General features: G+C 42.1%; 1 protein-coding gene across 2 annotated transcripts in view; it reads left to right on the top strand.

The window, feature by feature from the left end:
* The first annotated feature begins 2,065 nt into the window (after nt 1–2,065).
* grid1a (glutamate receptor, ionotropic, delta 1a) overlaps nt 2,066–13,056 on the top strand; it is a 229,543-nt gene continuing 218,552 nt past the window's right edge. For both annotated transcript variants that reach the window (XM_059358982.1, XM_059358981.1), the window contains exons 1-2: nt 2,066–2,602; nt 4,160–4,315. In XM_059358982.1, coding sequence (XP_059214965.1) covers nt 2,524–2,602; nt 4,160–4,315 — 235 coding nt within the window. In that variant the 5' untranslated portion in view covers nt 2,066–2,523. The remainder of the gene's footprint in view (nt 2,603–4,159; nt 4,316–13,056) is intronic.

Raw genomic sequence — 13,056 nt, 5'->3', positions numbered from 1 at the left:
TATGGAGCCCCACACACTGAAGCATACTGTTAATACCTTTTTATCAGTGTCACATCCAGTTTATTGTTTATTTTGTGGTAGTTTATAGCACACAAATGTTATTCTGTCTTATTAATTATTCATCATCTTAGGTGCATAAAAAATAAATGTTATCGGACAGATTTATTGCAGCTTATAGGTACTAGATCAAACACATCTGATGTACAACATATTATTGGCAGTATAACAACAGTTTTACTCAGATGAGGAGAGAAAGATAAATGGCAGATTTGTATCAAATACAAAGAATAAAGCCTTTTTAAGACCTGTGTGGACTGCCTGTTAAGTTAAAATGAGGATTTTTTTGATGAAATCTCAGCAACATATTGCTTCATAGATCAATGGAATTACAAGATGCATTCCACTGCTGGGAATGTGATGAATTGTTTATAGTATTGTGAATGCCTGTCAGCTTAAAACCCAAATCTCAAGGTTAATCTTTCTGTTTTGATCCCAATGGAATGAGTCTTGATTGAGGTACTGTGTAATAGGAACTGTAATTAGGATCAAGGGGCAATCATTCATTCCCAGTATGTTCCTTTCCCTTTTTATGGCACTAATGTGTGAATTAGCATTTGATCCAGACATAAACATCCACTTTTAAGATTATTCATTTCTTTCTTCTTCTTAAAAGCAGTGTGTTGTATATCGCCTTCTCAACTTTAACTTGAGCCCCCCCCCCCCCAATCCCCCGCACAAAACACACATGAATGTCATAAATCGTTATGAAAGGATGGAAACGTTTTGCGCAAACAAAGTCGCAGTACCAACACATGGCCAGTAGGGGTAGTGTGTGATTTTACAACAACTTTGGAGGCATGGATGTTTATTCCTCTGCTGCAATGAAACACAGATGATTAACATGATATAGAACATGAGAGTGATATGGTTTTATTTAGTTTAGCCTCTGAAAGAAAGAAAAAGAAGCTTACAATGTGGATTAAACATAATTTATCCCAGTTATGGTTTACTTTCAAGAATGAAAGAGTCCCTGGAAAGAAATAAACAAATAAATAAATAAACATGGTAGTGATATCGCTGAATGTTTGCTCTACAGGTGCCTTTTTTCTTGTGCAGTTAAGTGAGGGAGCTGTCCGCTGCCGGCGGTGCTGAAAGTTTGTGCTCTGCGCCTCTGACAGACGTAACCAAACAATTAAGAGATATTTCCGTTTTTATTTCAGACACGAGAAATATCCTTTAATTGTAAGATTATGCCTATCTCTTGCACGACTTCCTCCTCTGGTTCGCGGCTCTGCACACGCCTGGCTTTGCTCAAACATTATGAGGCGTGTATGTGGTGCCCAATAAAAACTACCGGCACCCTGTAGTCTGATCCAAACATGAACAGCCAGTCCCTAAAAAGAGCCCCAGTTCCATAATCCCGCGATAAAACAATAAGGGCGTCAATTTTGCTGAAGCAACAATCAATTAATCGAACAAGTCATGCAGCCATCACAAAACATTGAGCGATTTTGTGTTTGCTTCTCTGCAAAAATGCTCCTCCGGTGACTGAGCTGTTCCCCGGTTCAGTCAGGCGTTGTGGCTTCTGTCACGTCTGTCTCTCATCCATCAGCCCTCGCCGAGGAACACGGTGTGTAAATCCTTTTCTCTGCCACATCAGCTGCGCTCCGTCGCCACTGAAGTACGCTGAAAATGTGTCTCAGCCGCTGCGCGCCCTCACATCATCCCTGAAAAACGCCAACTTTCCCCAAAAGTAAACTGTTCACACCGCTTTTTCATCTCTCGAGCCAATGTATAGGCTATGTTTGGGATTTTGCGCGTGAGCTTTTGTCAAGAACTTGTCTGTCTTTTCAGTCAGACGCATGTGGACTTTTTGTAACCTCCAGTCATGTGTTTAGATATCGGCTCTCCAAGCGTCTTTCTCCGGCTAGTCCAAATCATTTCTACCCGGCTTGTCGGGACAGCAGCCGAGTCGTGAAGTCTCTGCAGTCACGTGATCGAGACAGGACTGAAGAGTGTGTGGTTTTTCTTTTTTTTTTTTTTTTTTTTTTTTTTTTTTTTTTTTTAGGAGTGTGTATGTGAGCGTCTCTCCGTGTGTAGTTAGAGGGGTGTCCCTCCTCCGCATTTTTTGCTGCTTGCCATGCTTTAGACGCCGGAGCGCAGGGAGAGAGGCGAGAGTGAGAGAGGTAACGCCGGTCTCTCTCAACGGGCTACCTGTCTTTTCAGTCTTACCTCGGGTCCCCGTCGGTTCTTCCTCGTCTTTTTGAGCCCACCTTCCTGCGGTCGGCTTGTTTTTGTTGGTTAAAAGAGAGAGAGAGAGAGCGAGAGAGAGAGAGAGGGAGAGAGAGAAAACGGATATTTCTGTAGGGTTTCATGCGGGTCTGGTCTGCCAGGAGGAGGACCGCGGTTCTGTTTTGCACTGGGTTTTGATCATCTTTTTTTCTTTTTTCTTTGGGTGCTCCATTTGGACAGTATAGGACAGCCGAGCAGAGCTTGGATGAGCCGCTTCGCTAAAATCCCGAGATGGAGTTGCTGCTGATCTGCCTTTCCCTGTGGATATTGCAATGCAATTCGGCCAAAGCGGACTCCATCATACATATCGGTAAGCGTCCGATAAAACAACATGCTGTTTGGGTTAGACAGGTGGAAAGGCAAAGCGTGAGGGGTAAAAAAGCTCAGCCAACGCATACTGCGCTGATCACAGGATTTTGGTGAGAGGGCGGGATAAATAGTCTATTCAGCTTGCATCCTGTTTTTAAGCAACACTCTGACTCACAAGCGAGTTAAAAAGTTGGCGTTTGTGTTAGCGGCCGTGCCACTGACCTCTACAGCCACTGCTATTTTCTTATAATTTATCACAGTTATTTATTTCTCAGCCTATTTATGCAAACATGTCACCCACTTTTCGACGGCAAATCAATGCATTCGTGCTGGCTTCAGATCTTAACATGTCGGCCTGTAAATCACAATTCTGCATTCAAAACACGGACTACAGTAAGAAGGCCTGAATTGTAGAAGCTTTGACGAAATTAGTGTCCAATAGCCAAATGGCTGAGGCTTTTTAAGACCAAGCTACCGCTTGTCTGTGCCCGACAAGCCTCAACTTTCACCGGAACGTGACTGCAATGTCAATATGAAGACAGAGGGAATGTCAGTGGAGTTTCGTTTTAGAGATGCAAAACGCATAGAGCCTCTTTGTTCTCAAACTTCAAACCAGATCTGCTGCCCCTTTTCCTCAGAGATGGGGGATGCTTTAAAGTCACCATGCCGTTCAAATTATTCTTATCTGTGTCCTCAAACATCGCATCATATTTTTTGAAATACATACATGACACTGAGTAATTGCTTTGGTTTATGTCCCCTTCTCATGCACACAGTCACGTAGCTACTTATACTGACTGGCGCTGTAATCTCAGATAAAAAAAAGAAAAGTCAATGTCACTGTGAGCAAATTTCGTCTCGGTGCTCCTCTGCTGCTGCAGCTGCTGCTGCTGGTGTTCACAGTTTACTGCAACAGTCTGGCAAGCAGCAGGTGCTCCGTCACTGGCTTAATACAGAGGTGGGACTCCGTCCAGATAATATTGGCTGATGCCCCGCATAACGTTTGGGTACCCCAATTATACTTCTCATTTCCTGAAACCTTTTTCCAGTGATATATGTGCGTCTCCCAAAAGCAGCTGATGCCATTTTGATAAACAGAGGAAGAAAAGAGGGGAGGGTGAGAGTCAGGGAGACAGTTAAGCTTCAGTATGCCTCCCACACTAGGCCTATAATGCTTATTGGGTAGGGTGCCATCGATCTTGTAGACATGACAGCCATTTCTTTTCTAAGTCTGGCTACTTTATGCAGCGAATAATAGAGTTTTTGTTATGTGGCCGTGTCACTCTCCATGGTGCCGAATCCCTGCCCGGGCGCACTGAGACGCACAGGTGCAATTTCAAGGCTTAATGAGCCACAAAACATGCATTTCACCTACTATTAATAAATTATGCACCACTTTTACATGTGTTGGACCTTAATAATAAAGCTTATTTTTAGTCTGAAATATCAATGGGCCATTAATGAACTCACTTCCTCCACCTTCAACTCCACCGTGCAATCAAGCTTCACCCTCTTCGCGTTTTCTCTCCAAATAACCTGTGATTATTGCATTCAACAGGTGCCATTTTCGAGGAAAACGCTGGAAGAGATGACGAGATTTTCCAACTTGCCATCTCAGACCTGAGTCTGAACGATGACATTCTGCAGAGCGAGAAAATCACCCACTCTGTGAAACTTATCGAGCCAAACAACCCCTTCCAGGCGGTGCAGGAAGGTAAGCGCGATCTCCCCCCGGATCATTTCTGCAATAAATTGCCTGTGCTATTTGATTTGATTACTTGGGGCCGAAGGGCAGACCAGGAAGGCGGTCTCCTTCGCTCAGCTGCTTCTAGTTACGACCAGGCGAGAAGTCCGACGCGTCAGTCTTGACCGCTTTGATATTGAGCTGATGTTCATTTTCACATGTTGATCAGTCAGTGGAAGCAGTCAGGGATGACGATTCCTGTAGCTCTGAGTGCAGTGGCTGTGTGTGTGTGTGTGTGTGTGTGTGTGTGTGTGTGTGTGTGTCTGTGTTTCTGTGTGTTGCCATCTGCAAAGTGCCGCTGTACCACAGCAAGGTGTCTTCTGTGGTTGAAAAGCTAGGTGGAAGCATTGAGTTAGAGCACAGCAGCTAAAGATGGTTTGTTATGTGAAATAAAAAAATCATCTGAAGATTATCAAATGTAATTTCAGCACAAGTACTGTAATTGCAGAAGATACATATATCTTAAGTTGTTTTGATGCCTCTTTGAATGAAGCAGTACTGTCACATTTCTCACCCTTAAACTTTTCACTTGACATATTTTGTCTGCCTCATTCTCGATTCTCCCATAAGTGTCCAGAATGTAAACACCTCCACAAACCAGACAGGAAATGAGAAATTAAATTCTTTTCTCAAGGTTATCTCTCTCAGTCATTGAAAGGTGGTCCCATACAGCTGACTGCAAGAGTGATTAAAAAATCTTCCACTAAAATGAATCATTAAGACTTTAATAGGTTCGTAGGGACCTTCAAATGCTGTTTATGTCCCTTGCAGTTCGATACTTGTCTGTACTTTTGTCCCCAGTTGCACAAAGGCCTTGATGAGTCATTGCTATTCATAGTCCCCCTGACAGGCACAGAAAGATGATAATATATTCTGCCTTTTGCTATAATTATCCACATCATTTAGCTGTGGTTCTTAACAATGTCACAGATATCTAGTATTTTAATTCACACTGCTTTTGTAAACTTAAATCCTGATGAGGCTCACATGAAGCAGAGTGGCTCTTTAAATGAGCTCAGAGTATGCAGAGGAGATATTCCAGGTTTCTCCTGCACAGTGAGATAAAAGAAAAATATTACACACATGTGTGACTTAGCTAATTTACCAGTTGCTGTTGCTTGAGATGTAAAAGTGTTGTAATTAAACAGACTTGCCAGCAAATCATTTGCCATGTGTGCAGTGCTCTAATTATTTCAGTAGTGCAGTCAAAGATGGAGTGTTTAAAACGACTCTTGGTGAAGAATGTGCACACTGAACTCATATTAATTATCTCAAAGTTGCTTTCTTTTGATAGTCCCCCAGATAATAATATAACACAATGTAATGCCTGTACAAAAGCAAAAGGACATACAGAAGTTGTTGATGTTAAAGATGTGAATAGGATTGTAACTGCAGAGACTGTAATTGCTCATTCAAAATTATTCAGAGCTTATTTCCTCTCCTTGAATTGCCTTTCGTTAGACTTGATTGGGTATCATTTAACATGCTTAATTACTGTTTACGGTTAGGCTCCTGATAATCAGATATTCTCAGAAGTGGGTGATTAGAGGGCATTCGGTTTCTGGGGAGAGTAGGGAATAATGTGCACTCGTTGACGTAAGGATCAATGGGTGGCCCCGGACTTTTGCACTGAACACAAGGCAGGGTGGTGAGTGTTGAGTGACAACTGGGATAAGTTGACCTTTTGCTTTGCTCTTCTGTTCACTGCCGTCCCACTGTGAGTGGCAGTCAGGACCTTGCCATCGCATGGCAAAGAGGGAGAGGAGTTAAAGGAAGGGGGAGGTTGAGCATAAACAGGGAGGGGAGGGGCTGGTGAGTGAGGCAAATGAAGATGAGATGATAGAGGTGGTGAATGTAGTGCATTAAAAAAAGAGAAAGGAAGGGAGATTAAGGGTGAGAAGAGCAATGGGGATAAAAAATACCCATGAGTATCAGCAACGCTGGGGAAAAAATGGAAAAAATAGAGAAGAGAATTATGATCAAGACCTGAATAAACATGAGTGGACAAAAGAAGAGCAGCAGGAGAGTCGAGATAGGAGTGAGGTGATGAGGAAAATTTGCCAGCCCAGGGAGAGGAGTAGTTGCAGCGTCATGTTTGTCCTTATTTGCCTTCCTTTGTCCTTGCACTTGTGGAACATATATTAACGAGGATGTCACACAGACACAATGCACACAGAAACACTCGACTATTCAATCCTCCCACGCTCTTATCATTTAAAGATGACAGCTCAAGGCTGACTGGATATATTGCTTGACCACACGACTGGCAGATGCTGTCCTATTTATAGGAGCTGGAGAGGATGAATAGGGCGATTTTTGACACCGGGAGCGAAAACTCCGAAGAATATCTATCTCGGTGGTAGCTTATCAGATGCCTGTCATGAGGTTTTAAGATGCCATCAGCGTGCAATACTGTCACAGGGAAAAGCAAACAAATATGTGGTCAGTGCAACAGCCCCACCCTATATCCATTACATTCCCCCTTCAGTTGTTATACTTCAAGACCAAGATAAGCCACACACACATATATATATATATATATATATATATACATATATATCGCTATTAAATTCTACACATTTATTTTGAAGGGAAGGCTGCAATTACTCCCATAATGTGGCTATGCACGATTTAACTGCATGTATTGCCATCCTAATCAATTTTAACATCAAAGCCTCACTTATCTGGCAGCAGCCTGCCATCACTCAGGAGAGCCAGTCTGGGTCTCACAAGGATGTGAGCATCGAGTCAGTAATATCCATAAAACGCTAAAGTCCATAGCATGACCACAGCCTGTATAGTAAAGCACCAGTGTTGGTATAATAAATCTGATGAATGACATATCTGAATCAGGCTGGAACAAATGAAAGAAAAGGTATGTGCATTTCTCACACATCTTGAGATTTGTCACCCCAGATATTCTTTCCACCTTGATTTAAAACTAGAAGTTTGTCCTCTAGGCAGGATAAGTATACACAAGAAACAAAGCTTTAATAACATTTCTGTCTTGCATTTCATTCAAAGGAGGTAGCAGAAAGGCGACGGCAAAGCTGTCACCTTGTTCTGTGATTATGTAAATCCAAACTTGTGCATATTTCGAGTAAAGTTTAGCCTGTGGGTTGGATATTTTTTGCTGTAGTTGCCGAGAGGATGTGAGCTCTCCTTTTTCACATAGATTACATTAAAAGTAAGGATTCCCCTAGTTGACCAGCACTGAGTCACTCTATCTCTCAGAGCAGGTGAGGGGAAAAGATTGTAATGGGATGGGGTTGAAAACCTGTAGTGTTTGTGTAACATTTGTTTTTTGTTCCTAGCATTAAAGAGACAAAATAATATACACACCTCTAAAAAAATACTATAAAACATCATAAGACAACGTACAGAGAGCCACACAGTTATCTCGCCACTTCTTTCTGCAGGTGCATGGTTGGTGACTTGTACAATTGTAGTTAAAGGAACACTCCACCGTTTTTTCATATTAAAACATGTTATTCGGGTAAGTAAGACGAGTTGATACAGACCTCTTGCGTCTCAATGCGTGCACTCAATCGCCCTGGCGCGCGGAGCTACTTGGCTAGCACTTAGCTTAGCCCAGTTCATTCATTAGGACCCAAACAGATGGACAGTTAGAAGCGACCAAACTCCTCCACGTTTTACAGCTACACGAGTAGTTAAACGACCAAGTATGGCGACACAAAATAAAACGTGGCGCTTTTCGAAGCGGATAAAAAGGATAACTATAATGTATGGCGGAATAGCACTTGGGAGCACTTCGACTCGGCGCAGTAATATCATCACTCCTGACGGAAGTGAGAGGGAGCGGAAGTGATGATATTACTGCGCCGAGTCGAAGTGCTCCCAAGTGCTATTCCGCCATACATTATAGTTATCCTTTTTATCCGCTTCGAAAAGCGCCACGTTTTATTTTGTGTCGCCATACTTGGTCGTTTAACTACTCGTGTAGCTGTATTTAAATAGGGAAAACGTGGAGGAGTTTGGTCGCTTCTAACTGTCCATCTGTTTGGACCGTAATGAATGAACTGGGCTAAGCTAAGTGCTAGCCAAGTAGCTCCGCGCGCCAGGGCGATTGAGTGCACGCATTGAGACGCAAGAGGTCTGTATCAACTCGTCTTACTTACCCGAATAACATGTTTTAATATGAAAAAACGGTGGAGTGTTCCTTTAACAAAAGTTTGCAGCATGCTAACAATTTGCACTTTACTGCACATTACAAACACAGCAGTGGCTGATGGGATTGTCATTAGTCGCAGGTATTTGGTCACAAAGCAAAGCAATGGACAAATTTTGATCTGATCTGCGAGATAAAAAGTCAGAGAACCATCAAAGGAAGTAAGTCTAGAGACCTTGAGTATCTTTAGTTTTGCAGCAAACAACCCAATATATTATATTTCTCACAAAACCAAAAATGAAAACCTGCTGGTGGCACCAAATGAAAAGTCAGAGGATCACCAAAGCCATTAGGATTCATACCCTGGGTACTATTACTGTCTGTACCAAACTAAATGGCATCAAGGGTAGTTAAGGAGCAGATCCATTTTTTCTTTATTTCTTTATTTTGAGGTTCTTTGATTTTAAAATGGGGGCCAGCTGCAAGTGGCCAGTCAAGGAACTGCAGTTTGTGCTTCACATGGGCTTCATTTTTCCGCCATGCGTGTTGCCTCTTGAGAAAAGAAAAAAAAGAGCAACATCCTTCCCAAGGTGAATCGAATCAATTATGACGACATGTTGATCATACATTATTTATTGGGTTTATAGTTTCTGCTCATTGGTATTCAACCTATAATGACCTGTCTTTATAGCCATGTTTTTAAAATCATTTTTTAATGAGGAGTTTTGTCAAACCCCCGCAGGTCCCCAGTTCATTTTAAAACATACATTTACAACAAAGCAGGTAGAAAACATAGCCATCTGGACACAGTTAGGGAAAGTAGCTTCCTGCTCTTCTAATGTGCAGCCATTTGTTGAGTGTTCTGTCCCACTGAGTCCTCTTCACACACCATACCACTAGTGACCCTCCATTTTCATCCAACCCCTGCCAAGGTAATGTCAAGGAGGATTTAATAAATTGCTCTTTCTGTCCCTGCAAGCCAATAGACTTTGAGGAGAACTTGCAGTGCAATTTTCTTTCTTTTTTGCTCAATCTGTAATGACAAAAGTTGAAATAATGGTTCCTTGAAAGTGTTGGCATGGGTAATGTAATATCCTCAATCTGATTCTCTGCTTATGACAACTCATTACTTGCCGTGCTCTAAACGTGATGGAATGCTGCCCTTTCACTATTATTGTCCCGGTGAATTTAATAATGCTGCATAAATCTTGGTAATGGATTTGTTTGTTTTTTATGTCTTCTTACCAGCTCTACAAAGAGGGGGGATGATCAGGCCATTTTACTGGCCCCTGTTAATTACCCAGTGGTTATTTTAATCCGTCATAAGCTTCTCAATGGGCTGTATAAAGGCCTGCTGGTACCTTAATCAGCTAAGTGATGTTGCCGCAGAGGTGTACCTTTCACCATTTAATCCCTTCTCAATGTGAGGCCCACTACTCAGCATCTGTGGAAGGTTAACCTTCATTGGTCACGCACTGCTGGTCCAGCTTGTGGAAAAAAAAGTTTAATTCCTAATTCTATGATCATCTTACTGCGATCCAAGCTAGCCACTATGCTAGCTGTCTGCTAATGTGTAGCTAATACAACATTGTAAGTAGCTGGGATAACTGAACAGTATTGTAATTAACCTTTATTACTGTGTATCTGTGTGCATGCATAGTCAGGGCAGAGAAAAACATTCTAAAATTATCCACTTTATGTAATTAATATTAATAGATAAATGATCTTTAGCTTGATATCAATTGAAATGAAGACATTTGAATCGGGACAGGTAGTCAATATACAGGTATTGGCTTACCTGATAGGGCTGTGCAGGTTCATCAAACATAAAAGGTCGGAAGCACTTTAATAATCAATACATACAAATAATTATTAAAGTGCCCACCATTCAAAACACACACACACACACACACACACACACACACACACAGAGTCATTTACCTCTGGTATTGACTTTGCACTGCACTGCAAATCTTATCCGTCATATCAAAAAAAAGATACAATTTTGTTTTTTTGAATTTTGAATCAGGTGAGTGAAAGTACAGTGGGATGTCCAGACTTTTTTGACTGGGGTGGACTTCTGATAACACAGTGAGAAATACCCACGTTGCTACTGGGCTCGTATAGACTGTTTATGCATTGTTGTGTAGCACTGCAACGAAGAAGGTGTGACTAACAGTATATCACAGGACTTGGATGTGTTGGTATTGTATTTGTAAAAAGTGTGTTATGGATATAAAACACAATGCTGTATGCTAAGTGTCGGCTCCCTGCTGAGTGCTTACTGTATACTACTCTCATTCTTTGTTCTGTCTGCTTCCTTACCACTCATTCTATCTCCTGGAAGAGATTTCCAAGGCAAACTTACTTCTTTTGTTACAAGGGTCACTTTTTCACACTGCACTTGTTATGTAACTGACAGTGCATTGCTGTGGATTACACAAACCTCTACTTGTCCTTTTATACCTGTGCCATTCACACTACAGTGTGGATGACACAGGGGAGGCCCTATGGGACCTGAAGTCCACTGTGGGCTGACAGACACACTAAAGAATATGTATTCCTCCAGCTTTTCTTTTAGAATAGCTGGAGTCAGCAATGTCTGGCTACTGCTGCAGAGAGAGAGAGCTGAATACAGACGGGGAGGGACAGAGGGAGGTCAAGGCCGTTTAATGCTGGATCTGCTTCGTAGGCCTATAGGTTTTGTCCTCTGTGCTGCACATGAACAGCTGGCCAGTATTGCAGAGGAATCGGTCTGTGCCACATAGTCTCAGCATCTGTAACAGACGTGTCCTTTGGCAGTTCTCTGGCTACACTTGAAAGACACAGAGAGGTATCCAATTATATATTTAAAAAACCATGTGAAGACTTTTAAAGTGATTTTGGGTGTTGAGTAAGATGGCTCACTGATTAACTTCAAGAAAAACGTCAATTCACTTAAATGCCACATCTGATCTGTATTCAAAGGAATCATCAGCAGGGTGCAAAATGTCACCATGAGTGAGGATTTTAGTAATCTTTTAATTTGAGTAAACAGGGCTATTCTCACTGTGATGCATGGAGACACGTTTTTACAGTCCCATGAATAAATAAATAAATAAATAAATAAATAAATAAATACAGAGATTGAGAGCAACGCACTGCTTTTTCTCGCTGTAATATTTCAACTTATTATTTCACAGGTTTTTTCAGGAAATGTTATGTTTGTTGTTCGATGTAAACAGAATTACTGTGTAGAGCTAATTAGAAAGAGTGGCAGTCACATTGGGCCTTTGTGTGTTTGTGTATTCATGACACTCCCCATGCTGCCTCACTGTCAGACAGCTGAGGGCTGATTTCAAAGTATTCTCATCGCTTTTCACACTGGCACGTTTGATTGAAGATGTTCTGGGGAGGGGGCATTGTATATAAGGCTGACTAATGGCTTCTGGGTGGTATGATAGCTGTCTGTCTCTGAAGGACAAATGCAGGAAAAACACATTTGAAAAGCGGATACATTTTGAATCCTGATTGATGTTTGACTGTTTGTTCCTCCCATGGTGCATACAGGAATCCTAAAATTGGCATCAGAGAATAATATTTGAGTTATTTAGCGCTGTCAGACAGTGACATCAAACTTGCAGGTGACTGGATTCATCCTGGCCTGCTCCTGTATTTGTTGTTTGAAGGCATTTAGCACCTGTATTGATTTTCTGATATGACGGCAACATCTGATCTATGATAAATGGCGGAAAAAAGAGCAAAAATATATCAAAACACCTGCTCGTATGTCATGCATAATTCGACAAGCTGCCTGATATACATACACATGAACACACAACATATGATTTTCTCTTTCACAGGTCTTACAGCCCCATGTCTTATTCATGCTCCTGTCTTTTCTGGTGTGACAGATTTATAACGAGCTGTAGAGAACACGGTGACAGATGTTAGTGCTTTGCCACGACCCCAAACAACCACCAACCACCGCTGGGGATATGCCATCAATACTACTCTACCTGTTAGAGCGAGGGAGAGACAGAGAAAGAGAGAGCGAGAGGTGGCCCAAAGGAGACGTCCTGTCCAATCAGATTGATGCTGATGAGGCCCCCGGCCTCCGTCCGTTGTAATGCATCGCAGTCCCACATGTTGCTAGCATCATTTCTCTTTGTGCACACTGTTATGCTTCGACTTTATTGAGCTGCTGAGATGACAGCGACTGGGAGGGTAGCGGTGGTAGAGAGGGTGTATGAATGGTGTGGGAGGATTTGCTTGTTTGTGCATCGTGGCATGAATATATGCCTTTATGTGTGTATGCTGTGATGTGTTTGGGCGTTTGTGGTGGTTTTCCAGACACAGATTCGTGTTTGTGGCTGTTTTTGAAAAATGGGGCGAGGTAGTGTTTGCAGGGATAATAGTGTGGCAGGTTGTAACCCCCACCCTCTCCATTCACTTCTGATGCTGACTAGCTCAAAGGGAAGTGTGTATAATTTACTACCCACCACCTGCACCATTGGCGGCAAGATGACTTCATTCCAGGAAGGGAGACAAGGAGCAGAAAATCAGCCCCCAAGTAAATCCTATTAGAGGCTAAACAGGAGTC

The sequence above is a fragment of the Centropristis striata genome, chromosome 20, assembly GCF_030273125.1.
Source record: "Centropristis striata isolate RG_2023a ecotype Rhode Island chromosome 20, C.striata_1.0, whole genome shotgun sequence".
Classification (NCBI taxonomy): domain Eukaryota; kingdom Metazoa; phylum Chordata; class Actinopteri; order Perciformes; family Serranidae; genus Centropristis; species Centropristis striata.
The sequence above is the reverse complement of the archived record's forward strand: the minus strand, read 5'-3'. Positions and strand labels throughout refer to the sequence as shown.